A 16,296-nucleotide genomic window follows, 5' to 3' on the forward strand; every position below is an offset into this window, starting at 1 on the left:
ATGAAATGTACTGTAGCTTTGCTAGAAAGGGAATGGGATCTCCCTTCCACCATTATCCACGTATAACCCCACCTGGAGGATGCAACAGCAGCCACTGTGCGCCGGCACGCTCATAACACATCAGCTATCAGGGGGAGGAAAACGGTAATGAACCCAATTCATAGCTAGGTATTATTACGAGATCATGAATGGTACAGGCCAGGGAGAAATCTGGCCAGGACACTATCGTCAACACTTCTACTGCTTTCGGGGAACACCCTTGGATTTTTAATGAGGTCTCCCATCCAGGTACTGGCCAGGCTCACACCTGCTCAGCTTCAATGGATTGGCACTTACAAGCTGCAGGATGAGACAGCTGCTGTATAAAACCAATGACTGCGAGCCTTGCATTTTTGGGAATTACTTCTTACCCAAATTTCATCAAGATGGAAGGATTGACACTGGGCTTATACTAATGTACTGTTTGTGATGCTAAGCATTTTGTAGTATACCACGGAAGGTACATATCATTTCTGGGAAAAAAAGTGAAGTGTTCCCAGGTTCATAGAAATTAAAATATTTTTGATGTTTTGTCTCCTCCATCACGATCACAACAAAATCCAGAAACTAAAATAGAAACAGCATAATTAAAGGTCATTAAAAATAATTATTCAAGACTGGCGTAACAGATTACCATCCCAAAAGATTCTTTTTTTTACCACAGTTTTTTTAAACAAATAACCGAGCCACATCTGAGCACTGCTGTTTGAACCTGCGTTCAGAAATGGCTGAAGATGGGTGTTGCTTTCAATAAATCATGGCGATGCGTTGAAAGGCCTAAAGTTGGGATCAAAAAAGCCTTCTCCGGGCACCCACAAAAGAAGCCGTAAGAAAGATGTCTCGCAATAAAATAAAACAAGTCAAACCATCTCAAAATACGCGACGTGTCATGTAAAAAAGTGTTATAAGAACACAGTCGGTACAAATTAGTATGACGTGACCTTTACATTGACCTTTATAAGATGTATTCTTCACTCTCGCTATGAACTGCCCACACAGCACTTCAGAGACATGTAAAAGGCATAACATTGTTTTTAGCCATTTTAAAGGACCTTTCCACCAAGGGAAGATGTCAGTACTGCATAATGGATGTCTTTTCTATTCCACTAACAGCAAAAGCATAAAAACAAGAGTTTAACGGTTTACTGCAAACTACACAGAAAAAAAAAGGCAGAGACAAGTTACAGAGAAGGATCAGGTTTGAAAACAATTTGAGTATTTCTAAAACTGAAGAGAACTTTCCGAGACAAGGACGCTCTTCTCTGGATTAAGAAAATGCAACAGCAATTGTTAGAAGTCTTTGAGTGAGATATTTCATTTGATTTTTCTGGGTTTTTAGGCTGTTAAGTAATAAAAAGCAACCAATTATAACAGAAAGCTAACAAAAATGAAAGGACTGCATTGGCATCGCTGGTGCCCATTGATCACATTTAGCAGCCCTCCTTTAGTTTTGGTAGATGAGCATTTAAAATTATATGCTTTATACTTTATATCCTGCATGTATATGTTAACCTTTGGCAATTGCAAACATGTACAATTCAGCCTCCACACCAATTTTGATTGATGCTAAAATTAACTGGAGTTGAGTGCTCTGCAGAAACATGGTGCTTGTTTCACAGAAGAATTATCATTAGAATCATGCAATTAACCGCCTGGATAGTAATACAGTATTCCTAGACTGACCCTCAGTGGATGACAATTGTCCTAGAAGGTACTGTTTGCATACTTATGGTTTGTGTCCATGGGTATACTGTGGACCAATTAGAGACTTAAAGACAAAATGCTAATATAAGAATTTAGGCTTCACTCCAGATCTGGAAGAAAAACAAATACCCACAGGCAAGATTCTTTGAAGACTACCGCTGCGTGACAAGTTACTGCAATCGTTGAAGGCAAATCATACTGAATTTTCAAATCTTAACCACGACGCATCTTATGCAGTCTTCTCCACGTTTCTGAGCAATCTGGGATTTCACCTCTTCAGATTTTGTCTGCATCAAGCCATAGCTTATATAGCTTGTATGTATACATACAGAGAGAAAGCAAATGAATTTAGTTAATGGTAAAACCCTGTACCATACTTTCATTTCTAGAGTACCATGCCTAATCAGTAGAGCTCCAATGTCAAGTCCTATTCCGCAAATTGCTGCATTACTCCCTCACTTCTGTGAATGCTTTAGTTTTACTGTCAAGCCAGCGTAATTTTAGGGCCCCGGGGGGGTGCTTCCTGCCGAAAGCAGCAGAAGGGTTTTATTTTTCACAGGGCAAGATACCAGACCTGGAGATCGTGGGCGGGATTTCAGATTCTCCACAGTGTGCCATGTCACTGGTCAAATCACTCACTACATTATGGCTCATTACTCCATAAAAACTCCACCCTTTGTTTAGAGTCACTGACCCAGAAATGGCTGTTTACCGAGTTTAGCCTCTCATTACAGAGCACGGGACTTTTTTTTTCTCTCCTGGGGCTTTGGTTCAAAATATATAGATTGACTCCCTCCATAGTTTGCAATAGAGGTGGAGCTAAGAACGAGATCTATGTGTGCAGTTATCAAACTATGATTATACTCGGACAATCTCTCCTGGTGTTTGAACGGTTTTAACAATGTGCCGCAACGCGATGTAAAAAAAAAATAGTTTGTTAAAACAAAGAAAAAGGAAATAGGGAATTGGGGGGTGGTAGGTAGATTCTCCCTCAGACCAAGGCACGATCTGGTAAGTGTTCCGTTTTTTAGAGCACTGGTCTTCATTAAAATTCACTTCTTTTATACCATATTCCTGAGAAATAAAGGCAACGAATCACCCCCCAGCCCTCCCATCCCACCAAACAATTGATAGCACAGAATTAATCTCTTCAAGCTGCTTTTGTAAAAGCTGTCACTTGTTGTGACCACAGAATCATTCATCAGTTACTAAAAGCTATCATTAAGGGACAGCGAGTGGGTTATGTCACACAGCACTGATGGAGTTTTAAGGAATAAGTGGAGCAGCTCTGTGCTTTTTGTTCTAAGATGCTAATCGGGCTGCAGTGAGAGTATCTCCTTGCCCACTATTAACAGAAGGTTAGGTCCCAGAGAAATGAGGAAAACTAATTCCAGGATTACTGGGCAAGTTGTAAATGGGAGGAGTATATAAAATGCTCAAATGTTACAATTTTTGTTTTACAGGCTGCACGTGGGTGAAAATTTCAATTCAGGTAAAGCACATCTTAATTTTCGAACTCCAATAACTTGATGCTTCAAGTTTTTTTATTTTATAAAGTAAATCAGCAATGCACATGGAAGGAAACATCACAGCTTGTCTCAAGTACAATATATTTAGTTGATTCCTATTTTCCTTATGCTCAACCAGACGAAGTACGAAAGTATTTTTTCACGACAGTAACTTGTCCAAATACCGTGCTTACATGCGCATCACTTGATGATAGTACTTTTATTTTCATATTTTTGTCTCAGAAATATAACAAGTAATTTATATTCACAAAATGCCTGTCATAGGAAAAAGACATGTATGAAAATGAGATTTGATAAAATACCACAAAATTGCACAAGTAACCAAATCTTTTAAGATCTGAGAAAGGCCAGATGAACAGATTTATCCTGCTGAGCTTTTACAACGCAACTGAAGTCATCTTGGGTGTGACTGTCTTTTCCTGAATCAAGAAAGACAAGCTTCCCAATGAGAAGCCTGATGTTTTTCACCTCAACAAACTGAAATCTCTGAGAGACTTTAGACTTAGTTTTTTTTCCCCACAACTGTGAAGAAATGTACTCGTAAGCAGAACCATAAGTGCACCTGCATGCACACACTGGCATATCAGTTCTGAAGTCTTTGCTCAAACACGCAAGCAAAGCACCTGCCACCATGTCACATGAACCAACAGTGATGCAAGGGGGAGGTAGAAAAGCAAAGCAAAATGTAGGAGTTTAAAAAGCTTCTGATACAACATTAGTCATCTACAGTCTCCAACATCTCAGTAAGCATAATAGCTGTTTTATGGTAGATGTTAAAAAAACTGGCAATTACACATCTGAGAAGCAAACCACCATGGCAGTAAAGAGCTCAGCTACTCTTTGTAGGAAAAAAAAACAAATATGCAATTTGCTGACAATGATGAAATGCCGTGTTCTTTCTCCCCTGTGTGCAATTGCCCTTTAACAATTATCTTCCTCAAGGATTTGCCATTAATATAATTAGGTGCCGGGCCTTGCCGCATACGTTGCCATGTGAACCTAATCTATGGATTCTGGAGGAGTTCGTCGGCACAAGGTCCCAAATCCCAGAGAACAACAGGCACCGGTCACATATGAGCACACCCAACCCCATTGCATACTCTATCTTCCACATCATCCTCACTCAGAACAATGAAGAACGATAAGACTTGCCCGTCTCCACAAAGTTCTCCATTTCTGCTGTCTCAACGCCATCCATGCTGTCTTCATCATCGACAGATGCTTTCCCTCTACTGCGAGACCTGAAACCAACAAGAAGGACACATGACTTCCAGCTGCCATCAAGTTCTTCCTTCGGAGAAACACACAGCCTTACTTTACATCACAGCACAGAGGGCATGCTGGAATTGTATCCTGTGGATTGTGTGGTTAAGCTGGTTTCATTCGGTTGACAGACCAAAAATGCATTGCATCCTGTATCCACATGTCAACTGCACAACTGGATTCCTAACTAGACCCAAGATAGAGTCCATGTTAAAAGAGCTCAAGAGGTGGAAGAGGGGGAGAGAGAGAGAGCTTTAAAGCCAAGCCAAGTTATAGACCATTCAGCACCATTTATTGGCACTGCAGGCTACACACGTCTGGAACCTAAGTTAGAAGCTGTGTATTCCCTTCACTTTGTCTTTGTCTGGTGGGCAGCATTCAGATCCTATTGTATCTTCAGAACAGATCAGAGCGCTGTCAGTTCACACACATTGGGCACAACTGACCCCCCCCAACAAACAAGAAATAATGCACTGTTATTTCACAAGAAATTAAAATATTAAAAATCATTAAAAATGATGACCGCTTCTAAACGCAGGAATGTGAAACACTACTTTTTTGTAAGGTTTTGTTCACGTACAAATATACCACTCCACAGTTTCTATAGGTAGAGGCTTGAGTAAAAGAGGAAGCAACACATCAAATTAAACCAACTTAATAGCAATTTGATAAAAAAAAAGAGAAAGAGCTACTTTACTGCAAATATTCGAGCTAAACCTTTCAATGTCAGGTTTCAAAAGACTGGCCCATACAAAGAAAAAAAAGTGCAATATTTTTACTGGAATGTTGCTTTTATTTTTGTTTTACAAACATCACACCTATACAATTATACACAGGGTGCTCGATTTGGACATTATAGTCACACAAGTGGATCAGCTGCACTGCAAAGCAAAAATGATGGCTTAAGTTCAAACGGGGATAATCCAATCAACAACAGCGCACAGCTCCGGGCATCACCTAGGTGGCCACCGGGCAGAGTCTAATGCTCCGGCCTCAGGGGCACACTGCCATTATCCATGGGAACGCGGCCACATGCTTCGATTTCCGCGTACAAAACCTACCGTTCCGTCTCGTGGTACAGTTCTTCAAACAGGCTCTCCCGTGGACAAGCAACCTTTCTCTTTTCAAGAGACCTAAAAACGGACGCCCCAAAGACACCGGTTCACCAACAGAAGGCGTCGGCGGGGAAACCGCCGCTAGAAAAAGAGGCGACACCACAGACTCGGGCACGCTGGAGCGGAAGAAAAGGGAACGCACAGGGGCTTTCACGCTTCGACGGGCTCTCCTGAAAGAAAGCCTCAACTGAAAATGAAAATGTCAAGCCCCAGGAACCCCCCCCCAGCACTCATGCCAGTTCACTTCCACCTAAACAGTTTCCACAGGGGTAAAACAGTATATCCTCAAGAGCCTGGCGAGTACAATATGACACTCCTGAAGGACAGTTCACTAACTTATCACAATAAACATGATTCATTTGTCTTTTTAAAAAAAAGGCTATTTCAGTTGGCTGCGAGTATGCAAGGGATCGAAATTACATTACATTTATGGATACACAGATGCCTACATCCTGGTTTTCAGAACATCTGAACTGATAAATTTATCATAGATTTTATTTAAGCATGAGGCACCTTTCACAGGCCTACTTGAGCACTTACAGATGAAGCTGATGGGTACTAAAGTTTCAGGTGCCCGATTCCTAATTAATTCTACAGGAGCAAATGTGAAACTCAGCACTTTGAGACTTCAGATTCTTGCATGTCAATCTTATTTTGTTACATAACTAGACCTGTCATTTTTTCCAACTGCAGACCCAGAGCCTAACGGAGCGATCGAGATCTGTTCCAAACAAGGCCTGCAGCCCCCCCAAGGGTCACACCGGACCCTGGCCACACTCCACCCCCCAGTGACGCAGATCACCAGCATGGCTATTAACACAGATCTCTTGATTCCGCCGTTTCACTTTCATCAACATAACTAGGCTGATCCAAAACCGAGACTGGTTTTCACAAAAACTGTCTGCATAGTAAATTTGGACAAAATTCCTACAACTGAAAGGGAGACATCTGGTCAGTGAAGTAGAAACTCCGACCAAATGTATATACCTCATCTACAGTGGAACACGGGTCTCTCTCTCAATCTCAAGACTTTCAAGAAAATGTGGCCTTTTTGTGTCAAGAAGCGTCAACTCTGACTTACCAAAGCAGATTTAGCTCTAGATTCTCTTCCCGAAACAAATGATAAGAGATGCAGGCAGACGTAAAAACTTTGGACCTCAGTTGGCGCAGCACAACGCCCGAAGGCCTAGAAGTCTTAAAGACTAGGTCTTAACACCAGACTCCCCGAACCTACCAACACATACAGCAGTGTAACGCGGAGGACAGTCAGAAGCTTGAGGCTGCGATAGCATCAGTACTGTCAAGTGCAGGTCTCGGCTCTATATAGGCCTCATTCTGCTTTGACTTGCCACCACTGGCACAAGCTCCACCTCTGACTCTAGTTCACATCTCCTGCTGGCGTTCTCCTCCACTCTTGTCCTTGGATGCCTCGTTCCTTTCTCAATCCATCTTCCGCTACACTCTTTCTGGCCTCTTTCAGTTTCTCCGAAGTGCTTTATCCTTCTTTGCAGTGCCTGCTTCCCTGCGCCCCCCCCCCTCTCTGTCTCCTCCCCTGCTGTAAACTCTAGTGTCCCTTGCATAAACTGAAGGCAGCCAATAGGACACATGGAGCTGCCTGCAGCGAGCACTCAGCTGCTAGTTACCGTGGTAACAGAGTCTAGTTTCTTGTAACAGACATTACACTGCCAGCACTGCATTAGTAAAAGGCAAGCAAATAAGTGTTTGAAGAATTTTTAATACATATTTTATCTTCTTAAATAGAGCACTCCAGTACATGGCGCCTGCTTTGCTTACTACATCTTGAGGAAAGAATTAAAAGCAGAACAAAGCTTAGCAAAATAAATCACAGAAAAATAAGTAGAGCAAACATCCAGTTTCCACACCGATACATTTTTTCATTACGTTTTAAACCTTGTGCATCAGGTAACTTATTACAGGCTACATTCAACTCACTTAAGTCTTGCAGGTAAAAACCAGATTCTCTTAAATTTTTTGGAAGCAGACTTTTTAATGCTTCAAACCCCCGTCATCTCTCCATTGTGTCACTTGCAGACGTAGTTCCTTTTCCTCCCACCAGTTTTTAAAAGGATTTTGTGTTAATTTCACATCCATTAATTTCTATAATGCAGAAATGTGGTTTGATATACTTCTTCTTTAGACAAGCGCAAAGATTACCACGTTCAAGAAAATATTCCGTTGGGTTTTACAAAGTAGTTTTGAGGTTTTTTTTTTTTACTTTCATTACACTGTACGTGAAATATAGCAAGGCAAAACTGGGAGAAAGATGCATCATGGGCCATGGAGAAGATAAAAAAGGCAAAACTAATTACGTATGCACACCATGAATAATTCTTACAATCATGCAGCAAAAAAGGACAAAAATCTGATCTCAACTCCAGTCTTGACCATATTAGATGTCTGTAGCAGTGTTTCTGCACTTAAAACTTGAAGTGTTTGATACAAACTTTTCCAACTGAGGCTAGGATTCTGAATTCTTAAAAGTGAGCAGCACTACTACAAACTCTGAAGTTCATAAGCACCAACAGAAAAAAACATTTGCATGTATTCATTGGACAGTTAGTAGTTCACACACAGTGACAGCAATTGTTAACTGTGTCTGTAGAGTCTGTTCCATTTAACAAGCATTATTCAGCTGCAATCTCTCTAAATCCCTGCAGGGGTCACTGACAAAACGATTCCCTCTCCACCAGCCTGAACACAGATGACTCATTAGATATTTAATCATTAAAGATTATCTGGCTTCAAAAACTGAATCATCAAAATCACATTTTAGGATGCCTGGCTCCTCCAAACCATTATACTGATTTTGAACTTTTGCCTTTTTGAAAAAAAAAACTTAAGCTTCAGAAAGTCTGTCAGCACCAGATCCTATAATTAAAAGTTTTTTAAACAACTCATTTGCTTTGCAAAAATGTTTTGCGGTTAACATTTTCTTGTCGAGAAAAATAAAACTGACTGGAGACCGAAGATGTTTTTTTTTTTTTAAAAAGGACTGACACTCCTATGCAAGAACAGCAGCAGGAGCTGCTGATAAGACTGGTGATCAGTCTACACCAGTGGTTCTCAAACTTTTTGGACCAAGTACCACCCCAGATCAAACCAAAGCATCCAAGTACCACCTACAAGTCGTCTTCTCATAGAAACCAAAGAAATTCTCAATGACCAACATGAGCGCACATGTGCGCACACACACATTATAAATATTATAATAAACTTTATTTGATATAGCACCTTTAAAGGTGGCTTCTCAAAGCGTTTTACAGAAAAAAAACAGGAACAACAATTAAAAATAAACAATAAAAAAGCACAATTTGAGTGAGAGGGGTGAGCCTGTTTAGTCGAGTGAAGCAGATGTGAATTCATTTTTCAAGCCTTGATACAATTCAAAACAGAGTCTAGCAGACTTTAAATCGTCAGGCATTTTCTTGATGGCAAAGGTCTCACAGTGGATGTTGCAATGTGTCCATTAATTTCTGGAGCAACCTCTCTAATTCGTGCAACTACACCGCTGAGTCGGCTTGTCATCGTTATAGCACCGTCCATACACACTCCGACGCGTTTTATCCAGTCGATGCCATTCTCTTCGATAAATTCATTCAGAAGCTGAAATATGCGCTCTCCTGTAGTTCCTGTTGGTAGTTGGGATATACAAATTTGAGGGTATCTAACGTAAAAAAGCAAATTGGCCAAATCAACTACAGACTCATCTAATTGCAGTGAAAAGCATCTGCTCATCTTAACGCATTCTATCAGCGTACTTTTGATATCATCCGCCATTTCAATAATTCTAGGAGCGACTGTGTCTTTCGGAGGGGGCAGCAGGTCGAGCTGTTTAGCAGCTTTTTCTCCACACAATACGTGTCAGCTCTTTTGCCAACGGTAAATAAGGTCCTTCAAAAATAGTGTGGGGCTTACCTGCTTTTGCAATCCGCAAGCTTGCATTTTTCAGGAGTCCGTCTCAGAAGTTAAAAGACATTTTTATTTCATGCGCATGGGAGCAAAACAGAGACGCTCCATGTATTTTTCTCAAATTAACCTTGAACAGTTCTTTAATACTTTTCTGTTATCTATCACGCTTTCCTGTGCTCACAAGATAGCCAGCATTCGTAGCACACATTTCTATACATTCCTGTGCTTACAACATTGGCATTGTTCCAAAACCATGCACATTCTCCGACCTCCCTATTTGCTGGAGATAACTTTTTTAAATACAATTGGTCACTTGCGTCCGTAGTACGCATTCCTATAGAGTGGTATAGAATTACATTGTAGCTCGTGTCCACTCATGTATTAGCGTGCGCTGTATCGTAGTATGTAGGCTGCGTATTCGACACAAATTAAAATAGAAAATATGAAAACCCGTCCCGATTTTTCAGTGCACACAACAAAGTTCCAAGGTCATATGGTGTACCAGCTGGTGGCACTCCGTGTACCACGAGTGGTACGCGTACCATAGTTTGAGAACCACTGGTCTACACCTTAAACGAAAGAAACTAACCAAGAGAACACTGAAGTGGCATCATCCACTTACCCAACTGCATTTGTATCTGTCTGGCATTATAAGGCTGAAGCTGGAACCAAGCCCTTAACGGATTCACCTCTTTTCTAGGCTCTGTTTCTCTTGAGTTCTGTACATAACCGTATAAGAATATTTAAGTCTAGGTTTTAAAAAATGTCTCCTTCAAAGCTGTGCTCTGCTACTCTTCTCCCCGTGCATGTAGAACAAAGACTGCTTTTTCAGAGCGCTTACCGTTCTGGTTGACCGCACTTAAAGCCTACCACACTTTCTAATTTGCTAAATATAAAAATGCCTGCTCAGGTTCTTATGGTCTGGTAGCACTTGAAAAAGATTAAATACAACATGAACTTCTACACAAGCTTGACAACAGCCAAGATTTAACCACAACATCACTTTGGGATTAACTGTTTGCACTTCAAGAATGTTCGTGTTTATAGTCACCTTTGTATTATAAAACAAACCTCGAAAAGTGTTTTTTTTTAATGACACTTCCATTTTCATAAATGTTAATTTCTCCATTTGCAGACTGATGATAAAATTAAAGTAGCTTTTATGCTTTCAAGCAATATACATAAGAAAGAAGGTTTTTGGGCCCTTCTAGCCCATCTGACGGCTAGCAGATCCAAAGAGGTCATTCAGTTATTGTGTCCGTGCCCATCCTTTTCTTAATACAAATTTCAACTGTAGAGAAACTGTGATAAAGTGACAAAATAATGACATACCCCAAGAAAAGAACCAACTTCCTTAAAACAGCCAATTTGTTTTTATGGTTCTGTTTTTGTCTGGGTTGGCTAACCCAGATCCTGGAAAATCACAATCGGAAGGTTTTTAGGTCACCCTTTAACTCAATTTCTTCGCACTTGGAACAATTTTAATTACAGAAGCAGATGATTTGTTCAATTAAACAATTTAGAGAGCACATGAAATGAAGAGACCATGATATTTCTGTGGTTTCCAAGGGACTACAGCTGGCCACTCCTAAATTCATTAAACCAATTAACGTCTGGTAAGGTTATGTATTTTGTCTCCAGCTCTATAGCAACCACTCGTGATGCAACTTTCCTTCGATCTCCCAGCACCACTAGGAGAGATGAATAAAGTGAAGTGGTATAAAAAGCACAGGAAAGTCTTGATAGAATTTGTGTAATGTCTTGGAAAAACAGAAATGTTTTTGAACACAATGTTGTTTCATATCTATCAGATTTCACAATCTAGATTTTTACCACAAACATCACATAAAGTGGGTCTATACACAATATCACTGCCTTATTATGAAAATGACAAAAACATTCATCATCTCGAGTAGTTTTCGGTCAGTGGCCAATGGTTCTTTCATCCAGACTTCACCGACAATAGACAGAAGCTGAACTCTTGTCAATCAGGATATAAAGCACATCCATCCACATTTTTAGATAACTAAGCTTCTTCAACAAACAGACTTTCTGGAAGGTCCTGATTAACCACATCTGGTGGTTGCATGTGTCAATCCTGATTGGTGAGGCTGGTCCAAGATCTAACAACCACTTAGCATCAATTCTTCAAAAAGTACCTGGTTGTCCAAATTGTAGTTTTTTTTTAACAAAGTGAAATTTTTGGGGAAAAAAAGGTCTATTCACAAGTGGAATAAATATCCGTAGAAGCTGAAACGATGTTCAGAACTTTTCGCACCGAACTGTGAAAAATAAAATGTAAAATCAGTCCTAAGCTACTCATGTCTTGAGCCTGGACTGCAGGCTTTACGCATCTACTGACAGGACCATACAGTACTGAAATGAAGATTAATAAGAACATTAACTAACTGTTTCTATCATCCTCTGGACGAGTAAGCCAAAGCTACTTCTATTCTTCCTGATTAATTTCCTGATTGATCCAATCCAGACAAACTACTAAAAACTCCCTAAACAATACAAACTTATTGACTCAAAATCCTATTCCAGCACAGGAAGAGAAGCATGCCAGAAATTCTGCTGGGTTTTATTCCCAGGCACAGCATCAAGGTAGTAATTGACAGTCCGAATCATGGAGCAATTACAGCAATATGCCACGAAAAAACAAAGTTCAAACACGTGCAACATTTCTGTAAGTGAGTAAGTAATTCATCACTGCTTTCCAAAAGAAAAATAATTAACCATATAAGCATCGGAACTCCCGCATTCTGATTTTCAAATTTCTGCTCTATTCAAATTGTTCTAACAGACTGAACCCTTTACTGTAGCAAACACGAAATTTAAAGTCCACAAGGCAACACGCGTCTCTTGGTCACACCTCAAAATCTTGATCTAGAACAGTCTGCACCATTAGCCTTCTGTGGCTGTTTAGGCAGATGTACACCAACATAAATTCAAGAAAATGCAGATTAGATGACTTCTTCCAGCATGTTTACAAAGTATAGATACTAGTAAAAATTATTTGGAATACGTTTTCTAACAAGTTGGGAATGTTCAGCAAACTAAGGACATATTGTGGGACCAACGAACATAAAAACCCCAGAGGGAAGGCCCTGCACGCCAACAAGCTGCTTCACCACACTGCTGCCATCCCAGAATTCATTTCAGCCTTTGACGTGAAATAGTAACTGCAAGAAAAAGAGTTCAAACTGTCATAAAAGCTCATTTCTATACCATTATTTCCTTCCATAATGCAATCGTGATAATCTGACGTTTATTTTCTGTACATTCAATGATTGTGCATAGCAAGGGGTCTTTAATATACATTTTGCAAGTATTGCACTGTTTTGAAGGATGTGCTGAAATGTACCAAAATCTCATCAGAACCAAACTGCAAAAATTAATGTCCTTTAGCATTCACGATATCAATCCTAACCTAGTAATATTTCAATACATCTACCAGACCATTATTTCAGCCTTTGGTAAATCATTCTACCTTATTTAAAACTACTGGTGATGTTCTATACTTCATCACTAGCACCATGGTTATTGGAAATCAAAGAAAAAGAGCAATTCTGAGTAAGAGCAATGGTTTTTATCACTGTCAATCCAATCCAGCTTCTCAAGTTGAAGTCGTTATGTGTGTTTCATTTTGATCACTTGCTTTCATTCCTCAGGCACTGTTCTCAAAATCGTCCTTCCCGGGGCACAATTTTTAATTTTATTATTTTTAACTATGTATGTTTACAAATGTGTCCATATCAAAACCTGTTTGCTGAGCACTGCTCCTATCAAGAGATCATCAGTTATGATACGTGCCAGAGAAGAAGTGACGTTAAATAATCTCTCAGAATCAGTGCTTGATACATAGCTCACATGACGAATGCATCTGTACATTTATTGCTCGATTTTCGCAATTCAAAAGGCAACATTTTGCAAAAGGGTATTCTATACAGAATGTATTAAAGGAAACACCTCATCTGAAGGGTGGGGGGGGAGTTTAGCACAAAGTCATTTAAATGTGCATCATTCTATGCCCAAGACCTGAAAGATAATTTGTGAGAAAGAGGCATCTGGCCTGAATTTCAGAACATGATGGGCCAAAAAAACATGAACATCAGTGATTATGTTTGCCAAGAGTGTTATGGATTTAAACATGAAAAAGTGACTCATATTCTAGCTACTCAAATAAAAAAAAACATTTAGTAAACAGGACGTGTAAAATCGATGGGCCTGCAAATCAAGGTCTGGATAATGTTCTGTAAGGAGTAAAACGATTAGTGCGAGCTTGAGTGTGATGTTAGGAATTCTGAATGCTGAAGCTTGACCCCTAGTTAAATTGGAACTCAAAATCATTTGGGCTTTCCTGAAATGATATTAAGGAACATCACTGTTCAAGGCATAACTGAATTACTGGGCAGTATTCATTCAACTAACAATCAATTGCACCGCTGGAAAAACATCTGATGGTTATTACTGCAAGAGGGCTCATGCGCTACTGCCCACTGCAGAAGCTGACATCTGCCCCCGATACTCCAAAGTGCGGAAACCTCTGGCCAAAGGGGACCCCACCTTTTGCCATAGGGGAATGACCGTCTAGGTAATCAACAGGCTCCAAGTGTGAACAGCCATAACCAAATACCAGCAGGAGTGGAGCTACACTACTCACACCACCCACGCAAGTTTCCACCCGTGATCGCTCCTTAACGTCTAAGGCCAAAAATGGACATGACTTCGGTCTGCCGCCATTTCTCCTAGCTGGTGTGGTCTTTGTTAAAAAAAAAAATCGATACAACAGTGACAAGATATCCTACAAAGAACAGGAAAAGTTGGTAACTGCACATTTAGGCAATTATTGATATCCTGTAACTGAAACGCACGTTTACTGCAATATCATTCAAAAGATCACATGGAACCTGATGGGTCAGCAGCCACGCTCTCCCTCTCAAAAGGCACAACCATCAGCACAAAAACCCAAACAGTACAAGAATCTTCCTCACTTTCTGACTATGCAGCAGGAATGAATATGATGCGATTAGTTGACTGAAAATGTTTTATAAATATAAAAAAATGAAAAGTTATCACAACCAAATTTCTAGAAATGTATATACTGGAATAAATCAATGGATGGGTCCAAGACCACTTTAAAGTTGTGTGCAATATTATAATGATCTATTTACCTTCTATAGCTAACCAGTTTTGTATAATTTTACCATGACACCAGAATTCCTTGCAGTCTATCATCAGATCTCAGAAGCTAAGCAAGGCTGGCCCTGATCTGTACTAGGATAAGTGAGCCCCTAAATAAACCAGAACATTGCTGCTGCAAGTGGGGTTGGTGTACCAGTATGTGATGCACTTCCACCCGAATTAGCAAATTAATGAGACCCAATTAGATGGGGTGTTAAACTGAATTAATAATCCAACAGCACTTTCCTGAAAGTAAATTTTATTCTGTGCTTCTACAGACTAGTATCACTAAAATTCCCCCTAAATGCAACTGATAAAGCAGTTTCTCACTTCTCTGCCTGAGCTTTTGTCTAGTGGGACCGTGTTTACACATGACTATCACATGTTAACAAGAGTAATCCTGCACTTCAGTGGTAGGTGAGCACTATTCTACAAAGAATTATTAGAAATATTATTGACACCTGTTTTTAGGTTTCACTGATATTTGTTTGAGATGTACAAACACAAGGACTGTTTCACACAGGAGTGAGATTCAAAATGTTTAGTGCTTGTTTGCAATTTCCCTTGTTTTTGTCTTTCCTGTTTCTGCCAGCAAGCTCTTCACTAACAGTTCTTGACAAAATGTTGACAAAGTCATCCCAAAACCTAAGCTACATTAAAATCCCTACTTTCTGAACAATTTTAAGTTGGATGTCACTGTGACGACTATTTCTGAGCTAGACAGCATAGCCTATTCAAAGTTTAAGACTGAAATTAAATACAGGAACAATGCATGTTTTGCACGGGCTAGTGACACACTTCATGCATAAAAAAGAAAAGCGTTTCATGATCATTGCATCATCTTCCTTTGCTGAATTCTGGATGCATGCAATGCCAGCACAGCCCTATCGCTGCTTGCCATAAGTGACTCACTACATCTAGGCAGTGCAAGCAAAGCACTGAAAGAGTTCACTCCCTGGGTGAAGAGCAGCGCTGCTGGTGTGGGGATTTTTTTTTAAAAGCCTCCAGAACATCATAAAGCCCGCAAAAGGGGGAGAAGGCCCTTAGGCTCATCTGAGATGGCAGGGCGGCTTGTTCCCAACTCCTCTACCCACATGTAATGAGATGCTGTTCTCAGAATTAAACGCACTTCCGCTTAGTTTCTGTCGGTCTCCTCTGTCTTTTGCTCCACTGCCGTGTTTACTGCGTGTAGGCTTTTGAGGGCTTTGGATGCTTGAATCAGCTCCTCTCAGTCTCCCCTGTTCCAAGACTCAAAAGATTCCATTTTTAGCCTGTCAGAACAGGACGCTTGTTTGAGCCCATGACTGTATCTGGTCGCTTTTCAGTGATCCCAGAGCAGAAATCTTTCATTCTGAGGTGGTGACCTCTCAATGTTAGACTGATCACGCTCCAGGACCTGCAAATACCACACCTCCTCATCACGTGGAACAAAAAAAAGAAATCCTGGGCATTGACAATTCAAGAAAACCTTGGAAACGGACTGGAGGTGTAAAAATTGGAACAGGACGCAGAGCTACTACAGTAGCTCT

General features: G+C 40.3%; 1 protein-coding gene across 15 annotated transcripts in view; it reads right to left on the minus strand.

The window, feature by feature from the left end:
- The window catches only part of kmt2ca (lysine (K)-specific methyltransferase 2Ca), a 158,167-nt gene that overhangs the window by 108,759 nt on the left and 33,112 nt on the right, over positions 1-16,296 (minus strand). For all 15 annotated transcript variants that reach the window (XM_069190966.1, XM_069190965.1, XM_069190963.1 and 12 more), the window contains one exon: positions 4,425-4,513. In XM_069190966.1, coding sequence (XP_069047067.1) covers positions 4,425-4,513 — 89 coding nt within the window. The remainder of the gene's footprint in view (positions 1-4,424; positions 4,514-16,296) is intronic.

This window comes from Lepisosteus oculatus, chromosome 6, assembly GCF_040954835.1.
Source record: "Lepisosteus oculatus isolate fLepOcu1 chromosome 6, fLepOcu1.hap2, whole genome shotgun sequence".
Taxonomy (NCBI): domain Eukaryota; kingdom Metazoa; phylum Chordata; class Actinopteri; order Semionotiformes; family Lepisosteidae; genus Lepisosteus; species Lepisosteus oculatus.